The sequence below is a fragment of the Tupaia chinensis genome, unplaced genomic scaffold (assembly GCF_000334495.1).
Source record: "Tupaia chinensis unplaced genomic scaffold, TupChi_1.0 Scaffold000197_1, whole genome shotgun sequence".
Taxonomy (NCBI): domain Eukaryota; kingdom Metazoa; phylum Chordata; class Mammalia; order Scandentia; family Tupaiidae; genus Tupaia; species Tupaia belangeri.
This window is the reverse complement of record NW_006159672.1, coordinates 4,639,020-4,662,483: the sequence shown is the minus strand read 5'-3', so window position 1 is coordinate 4,662,483 and position 23,464 is coordinate 4,639,020. Positions and strand designations below refer to the sequence as shown.

Sequence of the window (23,464 nt, the reverse complement as noted above, 5' to 3'; positions counted from 1 at the left end):
AGAGACAGAAAGCGAGAAATCACCTCCCAGGGGGGATGGTCACACTGCAATCCCTTCTCCTCCATTCTCCTCTTGGGATCTTGGGCACACATGCACACATGCCCGGGCATGAGTTTTAAGCCACTGGGTCCAAGACACGAACCGCGGTAGACTACGTGGGAGTCCAGCGACATAGCCATTACGCTAACTGCTGGTTCCCGCACAATCCATTATTCTTTAAGACTAAGCTAAAATGGCATCACCTCTAGACATAACAATCAGGAGGCATACCTTAGAAAAATTTCAGACACTACAGTACAGGCAGGCAGATAAGCAGTTGGTCTGGTAGGAGCTGAAGGAGACCTCATTGTAAGATCTTAGTACACCAGGGGATAAGAGGGATCAGAGGGAACAATGAACATGATCCTGATTTTATGTGAAGGGATTTTGCTAGATATGGAGGCTAAGTCAGGGAATGGTGTGTGCAAGGTGAGCTCAGTTAGAAAGTGCTGAGTGGGAGTGCCATGAGACAGTAAGATAGAGATGCCAGGAGGTGGAGAGCCAGGCAAGAGTGAAGCTTGGGGTGGGTTCAGGGAAAATAACATATGCCTTTCAGGGCCACCAGTATAGAGGGAATTGTTAGAGCAAGGGAAGGATCCATGAAGGAATACAACATAGACAGCAAAAGGGGCAAACCTTCAGTGTCTTCCCTTTCCCCTCCCCAATTACCTCAATTACCATGAATGGTCTTTCTTGCTAGACTAGTGGTTTTCAACTAGAGTAAGCACTTATACTCCAGGGGATGTTTGGCAATTTCTGGAGACATTTTTGGTTATCACAACTGGGAAGATATACTGCTGCAGGCATCTAGTAGAGACTAGGGATGCACTTAATATCCTACAGTGCATAAAACGTGAATGTTTCAAATATCCCACAATACACAGCACAGTCCCCACAGCAAAGATGCCAGCAGTCCTAGGGTTGAGAACCCCTGATTGAGAGCCTTAGACCCATGTCTTGGACTCTGATTCCTCCATCTTCTCTAGACTGAAGTTCTAAAAACCCCTCCCCCTAACACTGGCCTATGAAAAACCCTGAAGCCTGAACTTGCCTCATTTTTGAAAGAGAGTCACTACCTTTTCTCTGGTGGAGGCTCTTTACAAAGTGTGTGTGACCTTGTCAGAAGATGGAAATTTGACTCACCTACAGGTAGTTCTTACATAGGAAGCATTCAGTGGTTCAATAGACCAAGTGGGCAATGGTGTGACTCTGTGTGTGTGCAGGATGTGGTGCAGATGGGCAGTCAGTGGGAGGAGGCCACTAAACATAAGATGAAATGTGGCTAAGAAGAGCCCAGAGCTTCGAGAACTTGACCCTCTCATCAACAGCTCTGCAGTGTACACTGACAGCAAACCTATGAATAAATTTAAATTGAGAGCTGGTAACAGAGGCATTATTAGAATTCCAAACACAATGCATATGGAGAATTGTCAGGTTTTAGAAAAAGAAAAGGTGTGGAGGGCTTTGTGATTGTTTAAATTGATGTCATTTTCCATAAACTCCACATTCATTATGAGCACCATTCTCGAATATTGCAGAGCCTCCAAAGAAAGAAGTGAGAGGCTTAGCAGTCACAGGGAGGGTGGTAGCCCAGGTGGGCACAGTGGGAATGTGGAGGGACACTCTGCCAAGTTCAGCCCAGCCCCTTCACTGCCACCCACAATGTGATAAGCTTAATGAGCAAGTCATTTCTGAGGGATGGTAAACACAGAATGAGAAACAGGGTGGGAAGGCTTTTGTGATGCTCAGGAGCATTTAGAAATCATTCAGCCTGTCAGGGCAAAAATGATAATGCTCTAGAACCATCTGTGTACTCATTTTTCCTCTTTTCCTTTTGGAGACCAAGATGAAACACCAACGCACCTTTTCACTTTTTCATTATGAAAGCTCATCAAACATTTACTGGGTTGGCTTCTTCACGATGGAAATAGGGAACTGAGTCTCCAAAATAATTTGGACTTTTTGAACTAGATGTGCTCAGTGGTGAAGTCCACACTGCATGCAAGAAAAAATCTGATTAGAGACCAAGGGAAGCTAAAATCAGGACCAAAAGGAAACCTTGTTGATAACCCTTTCCTTAGAACAGCTGGCAAAGAAGGCAGCCTAGGTCTAGATTTCTGATTCACTCACAAAATGATGAAGACAGACATGAAATAGAAGGTGTATTCCAGGGCTTTCATCCTGAGGCATGAGGGGAGTGATAGGTGGATGCTTTCTTTAAAATCTCCATCCTCCAGTCCCTCTGGAAGGTTCAGCAACTCCTAAATGACAGGGGCAAAATATGACCTCTTAACAGAATAGCAAAATCAGAATTTTTTTCTGTTTGAATTGTAAAAGAATGTGTACCAAGAAAAAAATTAGTTATAGGACATGACGTCCACCTTTAAGAGAAATCTATTTTCTTAATTTCCAGAAAAGTCCACTTGAAGGTGAATGCTGACTTGTGGTTCACTTAAGCACTGAGATGACACTCCAGCAGGATAAACTTGATTTTTCTTTCAGCTGACAGCGATGGATCCAGTTCTGAAGATGGCAGGGAAGACCAAAACGTGAAGACCAAGAGGAATCGGTAAGTGATGTCCCTTCATAGTGTGTCTTTCCTGAATGGATGCTTAGATGGTATGGAAAGAACAACATCATGTTGACTATATTGATTGCATCGATCTTATTCAAACACTAAACAGATGGCAAAAGGGTTCAGCAATTGCCTTGAGCACCCTGCAGAAGCAATTATCTCAGAGGCTCTGGGCATTTCAGACACTGTGGGCAATGTTTGCCTTCCCCCAACCAGCCCCAGGTACCCACATGCTGTCTGTGCTTTCAGAGCCCTCTAGGAGCAGTGAAGGTAGTCAATGGTGCCATGTGCTGGGATAGGGCAGCTTTGAATTGGTGTCTAGCTCTGTGCCTTGCTTGCTTGGTGACTTTGGGTAAAATAACTCAACTCTGAGCTCAAATTTATCACCTATAAAATGTGATTACAACACAAGCTTGTGGTATGGTGATTATGGTGGATGGACCCCACACAGCCAACTAGGAAGTTAGAGTCTCAGATTTGGTGGCTTGAGAAACATGCTGGGTATTATGGTGTGTGTGCCCAAAATCCCAAAAAGAAGAAGAAATGGAAGAGAAAGGATTGCAGTGTGACGGTTCCCTATGCAGGGAAGGGGAATCCTCACTTTCCTTCTCTCTCTCTCTCTCTCTCTCTCTTTGGTGACTGTACATGCCCTCTGGCAATTTTTTTTAAGTAATTGTAGAAGTCTTACTGGCAGAATGAGGTGGCCCCTAGATAGAATGAAGCCTGTGTAACCACATGTTTTACTCAGCAAAAGGGAAACTCTCCCTTAAAGTAGATTTCTTACTGTTTGATTGTGGTGGTTACATCATACAACTCCTCTTTTCTTTCAAGCTAGAGGACGATTCTTACCCGTTTAAACATTTCTGTAAGGCCATTAGTCTGCCTTTCCTTCCACACCGAGTTTCATAGAAAGAGAAAATGAAAGGAAGGAATGATGTGCCTGCTCCAAGCTCTCATCTTTGGCAGAGAAAAGAGAAACTTCCCAATCAATGAGGGAAGTTTCACAGGCCACTTCTTGAGCTAGGCTATTGCTGGCCCTGGGTGGTGCCTGGATGGATATTTCATCAGAACCTGGCTCTCACCACAGACCAGCAGGTACATTCACTCATGCACCAGGTTGCTATATCAGCCAGTCCCATGGGACATTTAAACCTATGACTGGAATCCAAATACCATGCTTGAAAATGTTAGCCTTGTGTATATTTTCTCTTAAAAAATAAATAAATATGCCTAGGAGAAGTAAAACTTTCACAATAACAAATATTAGCCTAAATGAAGGAAAAGTGAAATCTTGACTCAGAACATTTGCCCCTTTCCCTTCTTGAGTCCTTCATTCTGCAGCATTCTAGTAAAGGTTGGGGGTAGTAGGAGTGGGTACAAGCAAGGCAGAGGATACAGACAGCCAGGGAGCTTCAGGGTAGACTTCTACCTGGTGGAAACCCATGGAGCCACAAACCTGCAGAATCAGATGTGAGTGCTTGTCTCCAAAATAATTTGGACTTTTTGAACTAGATGTGCTCAGTGGTGAAGTCCACACTGCATGCAAGAAAAAATCTGATTAGAGACCAAGGGAAGCTAAAATCAGGACCAAAAGGAAACCTTGTTGATAACCCTTTCCTTAGAACAGCTGGCAAAGAAGGCAGCCTAGGTCTAGATTTCTGATTCACTCACAAAATGATGAAGACAGACATGAAATAGAAGGTGTATTCCAGGGCTTTCATCCTGAGGCATGAGGGGAGTGATAGGTGGATGCTTTCTTTAAAATCTCCATCCTCCAGTCCCTCTGGAAGGTTCAGCAACTCCTAAATGACAGGGGCAAAATATGACCTCTTAACAGAATAGCAAAATCAGAATTTTTTTCTGTTTGAATTGTAAAAGAATGTGTACCAAGAAAAAAATTAGTTATAGGACATGACGTCCACCTTTAAGAGAAATCTATTTTCTTAATTTCCAGAAAAGTCCACTTGAAGGTGAATGCTGACTTGTGGTTCACTTAAGCACTGAGATGACACTCCAGCAGGATAAACTTGATTTTTCTTTCAGCTGACAGCGATGGATCCAGTTCTGAAGATGGCAGGGAAGACCAAAACGTGAAGACCAAGAGGAATCGGTAAGTGATGTCCCTTCATAGTGTGTCTTTCCTGAATGGATGCTTAGATGGTATGGAAAGAACAACATCATGTTGACTCTATTGATTGCATCGATCTTATTCAAACACTAAACAGATGGCAAAAGGGTTCAGCAATTGCCTTGAGCACCCTGCAGAAGCAATTATCTCAGAGGCTCTGGGCATTTCAGACACTGTGGGCAATGTTTGCCTTCCCCCAACCAGCCCCAGGTACCCACATGCTGTCTGTGCTTTCAGAGCCCTCTAGGAGCAGTGAAGGTAGTCAATGGTGCCATGTGCTGGGATAGGGCAGCTTTGAATTGGTGTCTAGCTCTGTGCCTTGCTTGCTTGGTGACTTTGGGTAAAATAACTCAACTCTGAGCTCAAATTTATCACCTATAAAATGTGATTACAACACAAGCTTGTGGTATGGTGATTATGGTGGATGGACCCCACACAGCCAACTAGGAAGTTAGAGTCTCAGATTTGGTGGCTTGAGAAACATGCTGGGTATTATGGTGTGTGTGCCCAAAATCCCAAAAAGAAGAAGAAATGGAAGAGAAAGGATTGCAGTGTGACGGTTCCCTATGCAGGGAAGGGGAATCCTCACTTTCCTTCTCTCTCTCTCTCTCTCTCTCTCTTTGGTGACTGTACATGCCCTCTGGCAATTTTTTTTAAGTAATTGTAGAAGTCTTACTGGCAGAATGAGGTGGCCCCTAGATAGAATGAAGCCTGTGTAACCACATGTTTTACTCAGCAAAAGGGAAACTCTCCCTTAAAGTAGATTTCTTACTGTTTGATTGTGGTGGTTACATCATACAACTCCTCTTTTCTTTCAAGCTAGAGGACGATTCTTACCCGTTTAAACATTTCTGTAAGGCCATTAGTCTGCCTTTCCTTCCACACCGAGTTTCATAGAAAGAGAAAATGAAAGGAAGGAATGATGTGCCTGCTCCAAGCTCTCATCTTTGGCAGAGAAAAGAGAAACTTCCCAATCAATGAGGGAAGTTTCACAGGCCACTTCTTGAGCTAGGCTATTGCTGGCCCTGGGTGGTGCCTGGATGGATATTTCATCAGAACCTGGCTCTCACCACAGACCAGCAGGTACATTCACTCATGCACCAGGTTGCTATATCAGCCAGTCCCATGGGACATTTAAACCTATGACTGGAATCCAAATACCATGCTTGAAAATGTTAGCCTTGTGTATATTTTCTCTTAAAAAATAAATAAATATGCCTAGGAGAAGTAAAACTTTCACAATAACAAATATTAGCCTAAATGAAGGAAAAGTGAAATCTTGACTCAGAACATTTGCCCCTTTCCCTTCTTGAGTCCTTCATTCTGCAGCATTCTAGTAAAGGTTGGGGGTAGTAGGAGTGGGTACAAGCAAGGCAGAGGATACAGACAGCCAGGGAGCTTCAGGGTAGACTTCTACCTGGTGGAAACCCATGGAGCCACAAACCTGCAGAATCAGATGTGAGTGCTTTCACTAACAAGCAGGCATCACAGAACTTTCCAAAACAATTTAAGGAAAGATAGGCATTGTCTTCTTCAAGTCAAACAGGTGATCTGCTAGGAGGCAAGGGTCTCCTCCTTCCCAGGCTCCTATGGCTTTGCCCTCACAGCGTTTTGAAGCCAGTGAGCCACAGTATGGAGATCTAAATTCTTTAAAAATTTAATGGTCAAAAGATACTTGTGTGAACCATAGGGAATGAACTTCAAGTGCCTTTGATGGGAGCCAGGGAGCTTCAAGAAAGGAAATAAAGTGTCACCTCTTTGTTTTTACATTCACACTGTGGATATCAGTTAAGCCAGTCTCTGTTGGCCATTGGATATACGTGCTTAATATGAAAAACAAGATGAGTTTCCTGGGGCACAAAAGAAACAAAAATGTAGCCATCATTTGATTCATTTTTGAATTTGTGTAGGAAGAAAATCTTGATAGGATCCAAAGTAGTTGGGATGTCTGCCTACATTACCCAATTTCATTGCTTTCCCTGTAGAACTGGCCTCAGATTCTAAACAGTTGGCATTTAAATAATGTCAAAACATTAATTGTGATTTTAATCATCTGAATGACTTCCATAATTGAAAACTACTTTGAAACAAACATGGATGTTTTGCATGAAGCTTCCCTAGTTTTGGCAATCAAATTTTTCTACATTTGTTTCTATCTCACAGATTCTGTGGGAGATAAAAACATTCAGGCACACTTGAGTGTCCCTCCACCTTTGCCAGACACTCACACATCTTGCTAATAAGTAGCTCTGACCTCTCCAGTGAGATTTAGGAGGAAAATATTAATATATCAGCAGTAGGATCTATTGATAGTCTATCTACAAAGTCCTGGTCAGTAGTTTACAAGCCAGTTTACAAAAGTTGTGCCTATTATGTTGAGAAGTCTCACCACTGTGCAGTATTTTGCTTGTTTGTTTTTTCCAAAACCCTGTCATCAGCATTGACCTGCATGCCTACTGCTTAGAGCTAACTTCCCCCTGCTGATTGAACCACCAGCATCAACTTAGCATTTGTATCCATCTTTAGGAATGTTACTGTCAGTAATTCTAAGTACTCCTCACATCCCTAACTGCTTTTATATATTTTTGTATAATAGGATCTGGCAATTACAGTAAGCCAGCATGCCTCCATACAGCCTGCTATAATCAACCAATTTTGACCTGCCCTTCTTGTATAAATAATGTAATTTTTCCTCATCAAAAAGTACTTAAAATCATCCTGCAATGTCTGACTCATAAGCAGACATGTAATGATGTTTAAAAAACAAGTGAGTAAACTGTGATGATCATTTTGAACGCTGGTCTCTACTCTCTACATTTCTTATGAACTCTGGTATAGTTGATACACATTTGGGGCATTTATACACAGAATTAAATTGATTGTACAAATAATTCAGGCCCAAATGACACTTTCCCTAAAAGTCCCTTGGAGGAGAAATATGTCACAATGACAAGCTATCAAATGCTAAAATATTTCAAGCTACCTGGTGAGTGCCATTTGAAATAGCTTGTTATTTACTATTTAATGGAATGTGTTCATGACGCATGATCATACATCTTCCCTGGGATCAGAAAATTGATTAATTATTACCTGTGCCCTTTTTCTGCCTGGAGTTCTGCTCATTTCTGATGTGTAGGTCTTTTTATAGTTTGGTCCTGCTTTTTGAATGTGTTATCTATTTTAAGAAGTTGGGATTTACTTTAAATAATTTAATTATTTTAGGGCTTCAGCAAAAGTGTGTCATTTGGTTTAAAAATCAGAGTGAAATTACCCACAAAACATATTAGAGGAGAAGTTGCCATTAATTTATGTAGTGTGTAGTCCCTTTTTCAAGTACCGTATTTCACCAATAATGCACTGGGGGATGTTAAATTAATGGCTTTGCATAGCATCAAAGAGTAAAATGGATCTTTTATGTTTTAAGTTATTACTAGCCTAATGGAACATAACTAGGTATTCATGGCATTTGCCATAGATTTCTTGTCCTATGGAGGACCAAAAGAAATCCCTTGATTTGGGATATTGTTCACTGATGTAGTTTGTAAATTTGGGGGGAATGCCCAATTGTTGGCTTTGGATGTACATGGTAAAGGTGACCTCTTTCCATAAAATTGTAACTGCAAATTGCTGCTTCTTTGGGGTCATACACAGCTTTGGTTAAAGACCCAAAATCCCCTTGTGGTCATTTTCCTGCTTTTCCTCTAATATGCCCTGTATTACTCTGCTCTTACCAAACTAAGGTGGCCAAAGTATACCCAAAGCATGTCCTCTGGCCAAGCCTAGGACTTAAAGGAATTTCAAGTCATCTTGAGGTCATAGTTGCTGCAAGGAGTCGTCATCATCCTTCCTGTATTTGACCTTGACTTGCCCTACAAAAGATTGTGTGGCTGTGAACTGTCTACCTGGGATTCTGCACCTCACCTGGGAATGACCAGAGTAAAAGAAGACCACCATCTAACTGAAAAATAGTCAGTCATTTGGCATGATGGTTAAGGTAGTGGATTCTACATGACCAACTTTGTGGTTTGAGGCCCAGATCCTACAACTTGGAAAACACACCAGACACGAGTGCATGCATGCCCAAAATCCAGAAAGGAAAGTATGGGGATTGTGATGTGGTCATCCCTCCTGGGGGATGTCTTCTCACTTTCTCTCTCATTATTTCTCTTTCTCTCTCTGGTAAGTGCACATGCTCTATAGCGAGTTAAAAAGAAAAGGAAAGGAAAGGAAAAAAAGAAGAAAAAAAAAGAGAGAAGATAAAAAGAAGGGAAGAGGAAAGAAGAAAAAAAATAAAGGAACTATGATTATCATAGTTTACTCACTTGTTTTTTAAACAACATTATATGGCTGCTTATGAGTTATATATTGCAGGATGATTTTAAGTACTCTTCGATGAGGAAATGATACAGTGCCTGGTCTGGAGACTTATAGCCACTTCCCCTAAGACTATTGTCAAGTCAAACCCACCACTCAATAGAGTCAACTGATGGAGAAAGAAAGATACACTTCTTTTTACACAGTCAGAAAGCTGCTATTTATTCCCTGGTACAAAGGCGAATTATGGTCAGTGGAGTACATTGAGAAAGAAGGAGAGACCAGCCTGTGGGCCTCTGTTCTCACAAAGTATTAGAAGAGATCTTCTCATTTCTATATAAATGGTTTCTAGAATCCTAGAAAATTTAACTACTGAGATAATGAGAGCATTACTTCCTTGAAAATGCTATAATACTATAAGATATATGGATTCCAAACTAAGATCGCTATAAAATTATATCTTTAATAAGAGCCCTAGATAATGAGAAAATTATCTGCATTACAGAGTGTTTCTGGTGACATCACAAAATAGGAGAGTGCATTTTTTTTTATGGTCTTTGACATGCATGAAATGTCAACTATTGATGTCCACTTACCTTTAAGTTATCTTTTGTATGTTATTCATAATTTTAGTTGAGCCATTGGTTCTGTATAGATACCAGTAGTTTTATGAACAATATTGAATCTGTGCCACTTGTCATCAGGAGACTCTCTACATACTGCATTGATATCTGCCTATGAAAAGATTTAGTGTGTAAATAGGAATTTGTCATGGAATTTCAATGCTTTTTTAAGATATTTTTGCTATCAGGTGTGTGCACTCACCAGAGAGAAACAGAGAGACAGAAAGTGAGAAATCACCTGCCCCCCTCCCCCCAGGGTGGATGGCCATGCCGCAATCCCTTCTCCTCCATTCTCTTCTCACAGTCTTGGGTACACATGCCCAGCATGAGTTTCAAGCTGCTAGGCCAGGGACTCAAACCACAGTTGACCACATGGGAGTCCAACAACATAACCTTTACAATATTTGCTGGTCCCTCCAGTTTTTCTTTTTAGGCTGAAATGTAGATATTCACTAGTATTTATTTTTTCTAGAAAAAAAAGAACATTGAAACTTACACATTTCTGAGAGGGGAGACTGTATATTCACATTAATCATGAGATCCATGTATCATGATCTGTGGTGCTATGTTTCTTTGAAGTTGGGGAAACAAAGTTCTCTTACCAGTCTCTATGAATTTTTATACTCAAATGGAGATAAATATGAAATCTGACCATCAGGAGTCAATCCAGAATCAGTTCTAGAGCACTTGACCTTAAAGTCTCCTTACTGGTTCATTTTAGATTCTCTCAGCCTGCTTGTCACTCCACTGGACTCCAGTGTGTGATAAGCACTTATTTGCTATCATCACAGTCTTCACACAGTGCCAAAGCAGGACTTACAAGCATGCCTGGGGGCCTCCGTTGGACAGCAGACATGTGGACTCATAGATGAAACCACAATGTCCCTGATTGATCTAATCTTCTCCTGCATGAGGGTGAGAGGCCTGTTGCTTATGAAATCTAGAGCACCACAAATGCCCAGAGTTTGCTGAAGAAACATGTGTTATTCCAGTCAATTATCTAAGTCTAATACAGCACCCCCACATATGACAGGTCCCTTCCTGTGGCTATAAAGAAACAGTAAGAGAAAGCTATCTTCAAATAAATAGATAGGGGACATTGTTTTTTCCCAAACCCAGAAGTGCTAGTTCAACTAATCCATCAAATGCTAAATGCCTGCTGTGTCCAGGGCTCCATAGACAGGACCCCAGTGTAGTTTAGGTCTGAGAGCTTCCCTTCCCCCCAACTTCTGAAGGGTTAGAAATTTATGGAACAGTGTGAGGCCCATATCTCCTGCCAACTGTATAGAGGAAGGGTCTGCCTTTCCATGAATGGTCATCACCTGGTGGGCAGACAAATGAGATGAATAAATAAAGGGTCCTGTTTCCAGATTATATAAATTTCTGTTGCCTTCTTTAACTCCTGTATCATTCACTGCACAAACCTCTATCATCAGTCAATGTGTGTAAGTCTTAGAGACACACAGGAAATCTAATGCTATATTTTTTGTTAATTGCCAGAGAGCACATGCACTTGCCAAAGAGAGATAGGGAGAGAAGGAGGAAGGTAACCCCTCATGGAACAATTTCTGCTTCTCCATTTCTCTATCCTGCTGGGATTTGGGGCTCTCAAAACTATGTGCTTGGCATGTTTTTCAAGCTACCAGGGCAGGGATTAAAACCATGGCAGGCCATGTGGTATCCAGCTCCCTTAACTACTAGGCTACAGGATGGGCTCATCATTCTATCTTTCTAGGCACTGTATTTTTGTGTTCGAAGACTGGGATGTTAATATCAACTGGATAATCAGTGTGATGTGCTTATGGTCTGGCTCATCTCCAGCAACTCAGACACACAGGGCAACCTGAAAGAGACTATCATGCTGCAAGCCTTATTCTTTCTTTGGTTTAGCACACCATCGTGCTGCTTGTGAGAGCACAAATGTCTACTTCTTAGTCCATTTCCCATTGTTTCTCTACTCCCCATTCTAGCCTTTGAATCTTGAGTCTGTGATCTGGTATTCTCACTCTTCTGAAGCCCCTAGACTATATAAGCCATAACTGTGCTTCAATCACCTAACCTCTTGGCACTGGGACACTCTGCTCATGCCAGCACTGGGCTGGACATGCTAACAAATTCCAGTCCCTCTGTGGGTGCCTGAACTCCCCAGGTTTCTACATGACAGAAGCAGTGATTACTGTTCTGGTTTAGCCCCTGGCCCTGGATGAGGATGGCCTCAGGGGTCAGCTCTTTTAATTTCCAATTATCATGAAAGCTGTTTTCCCCCATTAATGTTGCATCCCATGATGCCACAAGGTCATGTGGTTATTAGGCAAGAAAGATGATGCTTTAGTTAAGTCTTAAATAATAATAAGGTTTTGGACAGGTTTTCAAGAGTAGGTGCATTACCTAGAAAGAGGGATAAAGGAGATATACTGAATATTGGTTCTATACTGTCCTCCTCACCCTTCATTAAGACATGCCTTCATCCAGCTAGGAACAGGCCAGGTGAGAACAGAACATCTTTTCTCATTTAAGAATCTTCAAATCCCTTTGCATTGAGGGCTGTTTGGATCCTTCTTATGTTCCAGAGTATTTGGAGAATGAAGCTTCCCTGAAAAATAGTCTTCAATTTCAAAAACAGTTTTAATTTCCAGATCTACTTTGATCTTCTAAGTTTAGGTTGCTCCCTTTCAGATGGAGTCTGAGGAATTTTCTTTCCCCAGAATGCCTACTCTATTAAGCATCACTTTCCCAGGGTGATTGTCCACATTGACAACTATCACTCCTTGTGTTCTTCATCTTCCTTTGGGGATGAGCAACTAAACATCGGAAAACTGGGAATGGTGGTGTGGCCCAAATTATACATGATTTCTGAAATTGCTGCAGCCTTTTGAAGCTGAACATATTTTCTTAAATTGCTAGATTATTTTGTAAAGGGTGGTGTGTCTGAGAGTGTGTAAAATAAGTAAGGTGTAGATTGCATGTTAAATAGTCACTAGAATGTCCTACCAATTTCTCCCCTTTTTAGAAGGTGTGTCTGTCTTCAGCAGTCTTCTGTACAATGAAGTTAACCTATATTTATTGTGTAATTATGGTTTTCTGGGAGTTCAATACATGTTATCACAGGGACTCAGAGAGATGTTGTCAAGCAAAGAAGTGTGTTTTCCCCAAACCTCACCATTTTCTTCACAAGATTCATTATCAACAATTTTGGCTCATTTTGTGATCCTTTGGAGGCATAAATATATAATAGTCTGAGATAGTTTACCTTTGTCTCCCATGAAATAGAAGATATTTTTCCTGTAGTTATGGTAAATAATAGGTTAATTCTGTTTAATTTTATTAATTCTATTGTAAAGTATGTTCAACTTGGGGTCATCCACTTGCCCTGTTAGTCAAGGGAGCCAGATCTCACATGACCCGGTTCATGGTTTGAATCTTGGCCCTGGCAATCTGGAAAAACACAGTAAGTGCATGTGCACATGGCCAGAATTTAGACAGCATGGAGAAATGGAGGAAAAAGAATTGTGGTGTGATCACACACCATTAGGGGATGCTTTCTCTCTTTCTTGTGCTCTTTCTCTGTCTTTCTCTGGTGAACACACGCACTCTCTGTAAACTGGAAAAAAATTCAACTTGAATGATGTAGGCAGAGAGATTATAGTAGGATATCTCGAATAGGGTAGCGGTGGGAGAGAAATGGTATATTGTCCTGAAGGGGAAAAATCAGGATGAGAGATTTTGCTGTGAGGGCTTGGAAAAACAAAACAAAACAAAACAAAACAAAACACAAAGAGAAACTGATCGTATGAGGGGAAAACGCACATTAAGTAAATTCAAAAGATCTAGTAGAGATTAAGTGACTTGTTAAGGCAGAGGACTTTTGTTAATACGAAGGATGGGGAGACTTTTATGGTGAAACTATAGCCAGGTGTGGTAGCACAGGACTGCAATTACAGAGACTCTGGGCTTGGGCTGGGAGGGGAAAAGCTGAGACAGGAAGATCCAAGCTAGAGGCTAGCCTGGGCAACCTAAAAGAGTTGGGTGTGGTGGCTTGTGCTCAGAGTCCCAGCTAGAAAGCTGAGGCAGGAGTCTTGACAAGGTGAGGCCCTATCTTTTTTTTTTTTAAGAAACAGAAAAACTTCAACATAAAAATATCGAATAATATTCTTAACCCCTACATATGTGTTTCTCAGCTTTAACAGCTCTCTGATGATCATGTCCCTCCTGCTGTGAGTCAGAAAACAAATCATTTTTCCACTCTTGTCTCTCACCACATAGTTCAGTGCTGTGATCCCAACACTTGCGGAAATTTCTCACCACCATCAAGCAAGCAATCAATATTTCAGCGGGCACCAGCTGAGTAAACTCTAATCCAATTCCATCCTGATGGTATCTACCTGGAGATAACAACTGATCCCACAGATTGAGGTCCCAAGGCTGCCCCCAACTTCTTTTAGACACCACTCGCAAGTGCAGACTTTTGGAACTTCTGATCCACAAGTTGGGGTTTTCTCAACCTTCTATCCTCCTCAGGTTTGATTAATTAGCTAGAGTGACTCACCGAACTTAGGAAAAAACTTACATTTGCTTACCACTTAATTATAAAAGATACTTTCAATGATATAATGGAGAGATGAGTAGGGCAAGGTCTGTGAGAAGGAAGGGGTGCAGATTTTCGTTGCCCTCTCTGGGCACACCACCCTCCAGGAATCTCCACCTATTTACCTCTCTAGAAGCTCCCAAACCCTGTTCTTTTAGGGTTTCATATAGACGTTTTGAATAGACATGAAATGCTATTAACTGGATAAGGAACCCTAGTAAGGCTTGTCCAAATCTGTGCAGCATTTTTTCCCACTGGGTATGGGACAGGATCCTTCTGGAATGAGGTCTTCAAGGCAGGGAAAGATTGGGGTTTTATGACTCCCATCTTTGGGAAGATAAAAGGCAAGAAAGTGTTAGCTTTTCACTTCTATAACTCTGAAGCTGTTTTTTGAAGCTGCTGCTTCAGGAGTCCAGGACAAAAGGGCAAATATTTATGAGTCAGAAATAGTAGATGAAAACATATATATGTACACACACACACACACACACACCTATACATTTATATTTATAATCACACCCCAGACCCGAAATATTTTAAAACAAATGAGATATTATTTACATTTCATTTGTACATATTCTGGATATATGACAAATACAGGGATTTAAAGAATATAAGTATGGGGACCAGCAGTTAGCGTAATGGCTATGTTGCTGGACTCCCACGTAGTCGACCAAGGTTCAAGTCCTGGACCCAGTGGCTTAAACTCACACTGGGCGCGTGTGCGTGTGTGCCCAAGATCCCAAGAGGAGAATGGCGGAGAAGGGATTGCGGTGTGGCCATCCCCCCTAGGGAGTGATTTCTCTCTTTCTGTCTCTCTGTCTCTCTCTGTCTGTCTGGCGAGCGTACGCACCCCATAGCAAAAACTTCTCCAAAAAAAAAAAAAAAGAAAAGAATATAAGTATGGTAACATATTCTCACCTAAAAAATAATAATTTTTAATATTATTAAATAGCCTCCCAATCATTGTCCTAATTGCCTGCATTATTTTATTTTCTCTTACAATTTTATTTTTTCAAATCAGAATCCAAATCAGGATCATATATTGTACTCTATAAATCTCTCTCCTAAGTTCCTTAAGCTATAGGTTTTCCTCCCTTCCACTTCATTCATATTTTGGTCTTCACTTTCTTTTTTTTTTTTTTTTTTTAAGAAATCAGAGTTTCTTTACAAGTGTAGAGTTTCTCATAGTTTGGATACATCACATTGCCTCCCTGTAGTGTGGTTTATTTAACTTATTCTTCTGTCTCCTGTATTTTTTTGTTAATTTGTAGTCAGATCTAAAGGTTCAATCATGTTCTGGTTTTATTAGAGTTTCAGCAAAAATACTTCCTAGTGATATTGCATTCCTTTTATCAGAGGGCACATAATATCTGGTCATCTGTCTTTTTGTGTTGTGAACAAGTGATATGCTTTGATCCATTATTCCCCTAGGGAATGCTAATTGCTATGCTAATATCTTAATTATATCATTTTATTTGTATTTACTAGCTTGACTACTCTTTCTTTTTTTTTTTTTTTGGTTTTGGATTCTGTTGTAGGGTGCATGCACTCACCAAAGAGGAGAGAGACAGAGAGATACAGAGAAAGGGAAAGTGAGAAATCACCCCTCAGGGGAAATGGTCTCTACACAATCCCTTTCCTCCCTTCTCCTCTTGGGATTTTGAGCACACATGCACACGCGCCTGGCATGATTTTCAAGACACTGAATATGGAACTCAAAATGTGGTTGACCATGTGAGAGTCTAGAGCCTTAACCACCATATCACCTGCTGGTCCCAATTTGACTATTCTTTTAAAATCTTATCTTCATAAGCCATTTGGTTTCACTGAGGTATAGTTCAAACAAAAAACCACAGGATGAATGCTTGCTTCTTTCCCTTTCATATCAATTTCCAGAATAGTGTATTTGTTTTATAGCATCCTTCAAATATAAACAATTAATTATGAACTCATGGATTTAAATGAAGTTGGTGTGTTTTAAGCTACTTTAGTTAACATCTTTATCATTTAAAAGATGATAATAGGGCCAGTCCATGGTATGATGATTAAAGCGACTGTATCCCATAAGTCTGAATTCACAGTTTGAGTTCCAGACCTGGCAGATTGAAAAATACACTAGTGTATGTGTGTATATGCATGAGTGCCTAAAATCTCAAAATGAGGAAGAAAAGGGATTGCAGCATGACCATCTTCTAGGGAAGGTGGCAAGAGGGCTCTCTCACTCTCTCTCTCTTATCTCTCTGGTGAGCAAACGCACCCTCTGGCAAAATGTTTAAAAATCAAAAAATTACTATAGTGAAGTATATTTCATTCCTGTAGTTGGTTAATTAGCCCAGATATGAAGTGTATCTTATCAAAATGTAGATGATCATCTTTTTCATACTAGGATATTTTTCTTGAATTCATTGCTTTGAGTTTTTTTTGTCAGAAACAAATAAGCTTTTCTTAACTTTCTGCTATGTCACTTTCTTTTGCACCTATTTTATATATTTTAACATTACTTCCTGATATTTCCTTTTCTTCTCATCTACTGTTCTTAAGACAGTTATGGCATCTATCCACTCTTGTACTTTTTCTAGTTTAATCTTTTTTTTTTGGAGGGGGGCAGAAGTTTTTATGCCATAGGGCACAAGCACTTGCCAGAAACACACAGAGAGACAGAGAGATAGAAAGTGAGAAATCACCCCCCAGGGGGATGGCCACGTCACAATTCTTTCTCTTCCATTCTCCTCTTGGGATCTTGGGCATGCATGCTCATGCGCCTGGTGTGAGTTTAAGCCACTGGGTCTGAGACTCGAACCACGGTTGACTACATGGGAGTCCAGTAACATATCCATTACTCTAACTTCTAGTCCCTCTAGTTTAATCTTCATTTCTATTTTTTCTTTACATTTGTTCTAATTATTTTCTCTATTCCTCTATATTCTCTCAGGTCTTTTTCCCCCAGATATTTATTTTATCCAATATTCTTTTTTCCCCCAATTTTTTTCTATTCTACTATATGCTGTTGTTCTCTATCATTTTCTTTAAAAATATTAACTCATTTTTAAATAGTTAATATTTTTGTCAGATTCTTGTGCATGTATTTTTGCCTTGCTTCTACTGCCTATGGGGACATCATCTTATTTATTCTCAACATTTTCTTGATGGCTATATATGAGATTGAGCCATGATTGCTTTCTGGTATTCATGTTTAAGTGAAATGATGAAGAGAGGGTGGTCTGGAATAGTCTTTCTAGATCATTGGCTCTGGAACTCCTTCTCAAAGTTTGTTGTTATGGAATGTGTTTTTAGAGATCTTTCCTATTTGGTCTACAGTTTCACATTTATATTGATCTTCCCCTCCCTATTTAATGTCTCTGTCTGTTTAATTTAGATACTGTTTATCCTGTTTCTCTTGAGTGCCAAATTTTATACCAGAAGGGAGCATTCACAAGCCCTGTCACTTCACCTGTTCAATCTTCCTAGGTCACCTGGACTCTTCCATAATTTGGAGCCCGGAAGGGGCTCCTCTTAGCTCCAGCTACTGATCCTTGGTAGCCTGCTTGGTACCTGGAGCTCAAGAGCTCCCTCTAAATTAGGGATCTTTGCTGATAGAAAGTGAGAAATCACCCCCCAGGGGGATGGCCACGTCACAATTCTTTCTCTTCCATTCTCCTCTTGGGATCTTGGGCATGCATGCTCATGCGCCTGGTGTGAGTTTAAGCCACTGGGTCTGAGACTCGAACCACGGTTGACTACATGGGAGTCCAGTAACATATCCATTACTCTAACTTCTAGTCCCTCTAGTTTAATCTTCATTTCTATTTTTTCTTTACATTTGTTCTAATTATTTTCTCTATTCCTCTATATTCTCTCAGGTCTTTTTCCCCCAGATATTTATTTTATCCAATATTCTTTTTTCCCCCAATTTTTTTCTATTCTACTATATGCTGTTGTTCTCTATCATTTTCTTTAAAAATATTAACTCATTTTTAAATAGTTAATATTTTTGTCAGATTCTTGTGCATGTATTTTTGCCTTGCTTCTACTGCCTATGGGGACATCATCTTATTTATTCTCAACATTTTCTTGATGGCTATATATGAGATTGAGCCATGATTGCTTTCTGGTATTCATGTTTAAGTGAAATGATGAAGAGAGGGTGGTCTGGAATAGTCTTTCTAGATCATTGGCTCTGGAACTCCTTCTCAAAGTTTGTTGTTATGGAATGTGTTTTTAGAGATCTTTCCTATTTGGTCTACAGTTTCACATTTATATTGATCTTCCCCTCCCTATTTAATGTCTCTGTCTGTTTAATTTAGATACTGTTTATCCTGTTTCTCTTGAGTGCCAAATTTTATACCAGAAGGGAGCATTCACAAGCCCTGTCACTTCACCTGTTCAATCTTCCTAGGTCACCTGGACTCTTCCATAATTTGGAGCCCGGAAGGGGCTCCTCTTAGCTCCAGCTACTGATCCTTGGTAGCCTGCTTGGTACCTGGAGCTCAAGAGCTCCCTCTAAATTAGGGATCTTTGCTGATGATGGAGTTTACAGGCTTGCTGGTGCTCAGGGTGGGCTTCTGCCACCTCTCTACCTCTTCTGGCTGTTGCTGACCTTCCAAGGATCTGCTGGTGCCTTTGGTCTGACCGTGCCCATCCACAATTTAAGTTCTTAAGGATGCTTCACCCCTTAGTTTGTGACAGTTTTTTAGTTTTTGTTTTTGAGCTATTTGTTCTGCTATTCTATATGCTTTTGTGTATGGATTCAGGAAATTGAAATGCTTTCCCTCTGGCTTTGCTTTATTTAGTATTCTCAGAATCCCTTAGAGTGCACGTGATTGAGAATATGTTTTCTCTAATATTCCCCATAAGGGACAGCTGGAAGCAACAAGTAGAGGCAAGGAAATAGGTTTTTCTTTTTTCTTTTCAGGAGTTAATCAGTCTCTATTAGCCATACTCAAGCCCAGACACCCACACCTCCCCTACCCTGTTTGACTTCTCTAGCCCTTCACCATGTTCAGGATGGAGGGCTTTGGTAATCTCATAAATATTACTGGAAAACTACTGCAAAAGGATTCATGCAAATGACCTGACCTGGTGTCCATGAGCTCTAGATTGGTGCTGATAGGTTTTGGTTTTATGGAGTCAGTAGTGTAAGGCCCCAGATGAGGAGTGTACAACTAAAGAAGTCACTTGGATGAGATGCTCAAAGATCTCCTAATTACTCAGGAAAAATTTCAGATTCGGCAGAAATAAGTATTGAAGGTGGATGAACATGGCACCTGGCAAAGCCATGTTGTGATGTAAGTGTTCCAGCTAGTGTTTGCTGCCTGTTCAGCAACAAAATTGACCTGTTTCTGGTGACTTCAAGAGTCTGAGCCCCATGTGTACAGGGATTCTACCCCAGACCACAAAGAGGCCACCTGCCATTAGCAGCAAAACTCCTTTCAATAGATGTTTCACTGCTTATGGGATCATGGTCTCCAGAGAGACAGGAGTGGTCTCTGAGTGACAAATAAACCTGCACATCCTTCAAAGGCCTTTGCCAACAAGACTAGTCAGCATGGTAGAGGAACCAAGATTCTGTAGTTTCTGATTTCTTGCTCCTGTTACTCTTCATTCTACCTCCCGCACCTAACATGGTTCCTGGAATATCGTTGGCTTGACATATCCATGTGGACACAAAATTCAGAAAGGATTGAAAGATTGTGGTCATACTGGAGACACAGAGGAGAGTTTTCCATCCCTGGAGTGGTCTGCTTGGCCTCAGGCAGAGACAGGAATGGATTCTGTAATCCTGATAGCCCCTCCTTGGCAGGTATCTTCAGGGATAGATGGACTGCCTATATCAAGAATCTTAGGGTGGGTCAGGGCCTAACTAGAAGGGGTGAAGAGACAGGGCAAAAGTGAGGTGGGGAGTATGTTAGTCTGTCAGTGTTCACTCAGGCAGTACAGACAAAGAATGAGGCTATGGCTAAGGGACAGGTGCTTAGAGATCACTGGGCACTCCAGCCTGGAGCCAAAGTCCTGCTCCTCCAGCAGATGTCCTGTCCCTGCCCATCCTAAGCCCTTGTCTCCCTAAACTGGGCATCTGTTCAAGGACAGAGGAGCAGCTGTTCACACTAACCTCACCCCACTCTTCATACAATCCCTCCTCTGGGCCAGCTACAAGGTCCTGCAGTCAGGATTTTGCCTGTGGCTGTGATCCATTTGGGGGAGTCATCCATCCAATGTCTTCATTGGGCTTGAAACCAAACCATCCACATGAGTAGTGCCACTGGTGCTGGCAGAACTGGATGCACCTGTGCTCTTGTCCCACCCAGGGACCAGATCCCACTCTGATTAATATGTGCTAGTCTTTCTTATAGCTGCCAAAGGTATACTTATGCACTGCATAGAGCCAAGACTAGATACTAGCGAATACAGATCTTTAAAAATTTCTCTGATCTGAACACCATTTGTTTCAACCACACAGTAGAGTGTCTGAGGCCCATAAAGCAAAGAACTTCATAGAAACTTCAATTTCTGCAAACCTCATATTGTGTCTAACATCAGAGTTACAGGCTGGCAGTATTGTGATGACAGATTTCCAGCCCTTTTTGTGGGAAGAAAGAAGTAATTCTCCTCATCCATTAAATAAAATAGAATATGAGATGTCACCCAGATGAACAGAGGGCTGGAACGTAGCCTGGGAAGAGCTGGTATGGATTATCACAAGCCCTCAGAGATAATGAAGGTGAAGAATCATCATTATCAACCTTGTCATCACCGCTATAATTCACCTTTACCATCATCAACATCACCATTGTCATCATCAATACTATTTACAGATCAGTTATTGTGCTAAGACTTAAAATAAATTACCTCAGTTTTTTACCTGTAAAATGGAGATTGTAATGATAATTATATAAGGTGACTCAGATAAACTGGGAAATTTTGAAAGAGTTACACACACAGAGTAGTTAACAAATAGCAAGTATTCTTTTTATTTTATTTAACTCTTACAAATAAATCTTATGTGCTTGGTCCTACTATTATTTCTACTTTACAGATTAAAAAAAAAAAAAAAAAGGAAAAAAGGAAAGAAAAAATGGAAGTCCAGTGAAATAATGAGACTGTCCTGAGAAAATCCCATGCATGTTAGTGGGAAAGGTTAGGTTCAACATCAGTATCTGGGGGACCAGGAGATAGATAGCATAATGGTTATGTTGCTGGGTTCTCACATAATCAACTGCAGTTTGAGCCCTGGACGTGGTGGCTTAAACTTAAGCTGGGCGCGTGTGCATGCCTGCCCAAGATCCTGAGAGGAGAATGGAGGAGAAGGGATTGTGGCATAGCCATCCCCCCAGGGGGTGATTTCTCACTTTCTGCCTCTCTCTGTCTTTCTGGTGAGCACATGTGCCCTATAGCAAAAACCTCTCCATAACAAACAAAACAAAACAAAACAAAGCAAAACAAAATAAAACAAAGCAAAAAGACAGAATCTGTTCACCTGTAGAGATAGAACTTTTAGTCCGCACCTGACACCTGCCTTCTCACCCTATCACTATGATGTAGATTCTGTTGTTATTGTTTCTACCCTTCTGAAAATAAAGAAAGTGCAGTTTGAAGAAGTTAATGAATCTCCACAGAAAGACAGATATTATGAGACATGCCAAGGGCTCTATTTCTAACCTTGCTTAAATCCTAAAGCCTTGTTCTCAGCCCCTGCATGGTGTGGAGCGCCAAATGTCAGAACCATTGTGGATTTGCAAAATCATCCACATTAAATAAATTTCTGTAACAACTCTGCCCATTGAAAGTAGAACTCAATGGCCACATATTCGGAAGACTTTATAAAATGTGGCAGTAAATACATGCTGAATATTTCTGAAAGGATTACTTGGAAGGTCAACAGTCTGCAGTGCCAAGACAAAAGCTAGGATTGGAAGGGTCTATGAGGACTGGGACTTAGGTGTGCTACAACAAAGAAATCTAAAGTTTGTGTCACCCTGCAGGCAAGCAGAGGGCATGCTATGGAGAAGCTGAGATTTCTCTGCATAGACAAATGAGTATGTTCTAGAAAAAAACCTCATGAGGTTGAGTAGTCACTCCTAGAAGCATGTGGAGGAGTTGATAATGCTTTCTGGATTGGGCTAGAAATGTCTGGCCCTGTGCTTTATACCCAGGGAAACCTTGGACTCCTAATTTCCAGTCCAGTGATTCTCATGTTGACTACAGAAGTACCTGGAGCTATCCTGTGGATGCCTTGCCATTCTTTCCCTCTATTATGTTTGAATGGAGTCCATCAAAAATTCATATGTCAAAGAGATGAAGGGAGGGAGGGAAGGCAGAATAAGTGAATATGTTGCTAATATATCTTAGATGAGTCTTTTGCAACTTAAAGACTGATAACAGGATCCCTAAAATACAGCCTTGGAGATATTTCAGAAGTCAAATGTACAAACAGAATAGCCAAACCCTTACCAAAGGGCAAGGCATCAGGTGAAATTTGTATTGACCCTATCATGTCAGCAGGTCAAAGAGAGAGAAGTGTTTTTAGTCCATGAGGCAATGATAGGATATTGGATTATTCATACTCTCCAGGGATTTTTAAATTAGAGATGAGAGATCTTTTTGCATTTGTTTTAATATTAATGCCATTTTTCTTTCAGGCTGCATCCATAATTTCATGCCCCACCTCAGATAATGAATAAGTTCTAAAAATACATAAATGAAATAGTCATTCAGGAATCATTTTATGTTGAGGCAAACATTTCTGATACACATTTGAAAAGACATGGGTGGGTGGACATTGGCTCCACAGAGTATTGACAATAAATATCCATGTGCTCTATGGCCACTGGCAGCAGGGAACCCCAGGCAGCCAGTATTCCCTGGAAGTACTGGTAAGAGCTGTCTCGTCACCTCTGACTGAGCAGAAAGAGAAACAGAATGGTGAATCAGGACACAGGACAATTGGAGGCAGGGTGTATCACTACTCAGAACCCTCAGGGGCTCCCCCCATTTCACATCATCTCCATGGCCAGGGCATCCCAGGAACCTGACCCCTTCCTGCCCTAATGGTACTGTCTTCCTAGCCCTCCCCCATCACTGACCTCTTTGTGGCCATCCCTATAACATTATCAGATACTTCACTTAGGGCCTTTGCATAGCTGAGCCCTGAGTCTAGAATGTTCTTCTTCAAGATACACACAGGGATTCTTTATCTTTCC

At 40.9% G+C, this 23,464-nt stretch overlaps 1 protein-coding gene across 1 annotated transcript in view; it reads left to right on the top strand.

Moving 5' to 3' along the window:
- TCERG1L (transcription elongation regulator 1 like) overlaps positions 1-23,464 on the top strand; it is a 249,209-nt gene that overhangs the window by 188,102 nt on the left and 37,643 nt on the right. The window contains exon 9 of the mRNA XM_006146995.2: positions 2,542-2,608. Within this exon, the coding sequence (XP_006147057.1) occupies positions 2,542-2,608 (67 nt within the window). The remainder of the gene's footprint in view (positions 1-2,541; positions 2,609-23,464) is intronic.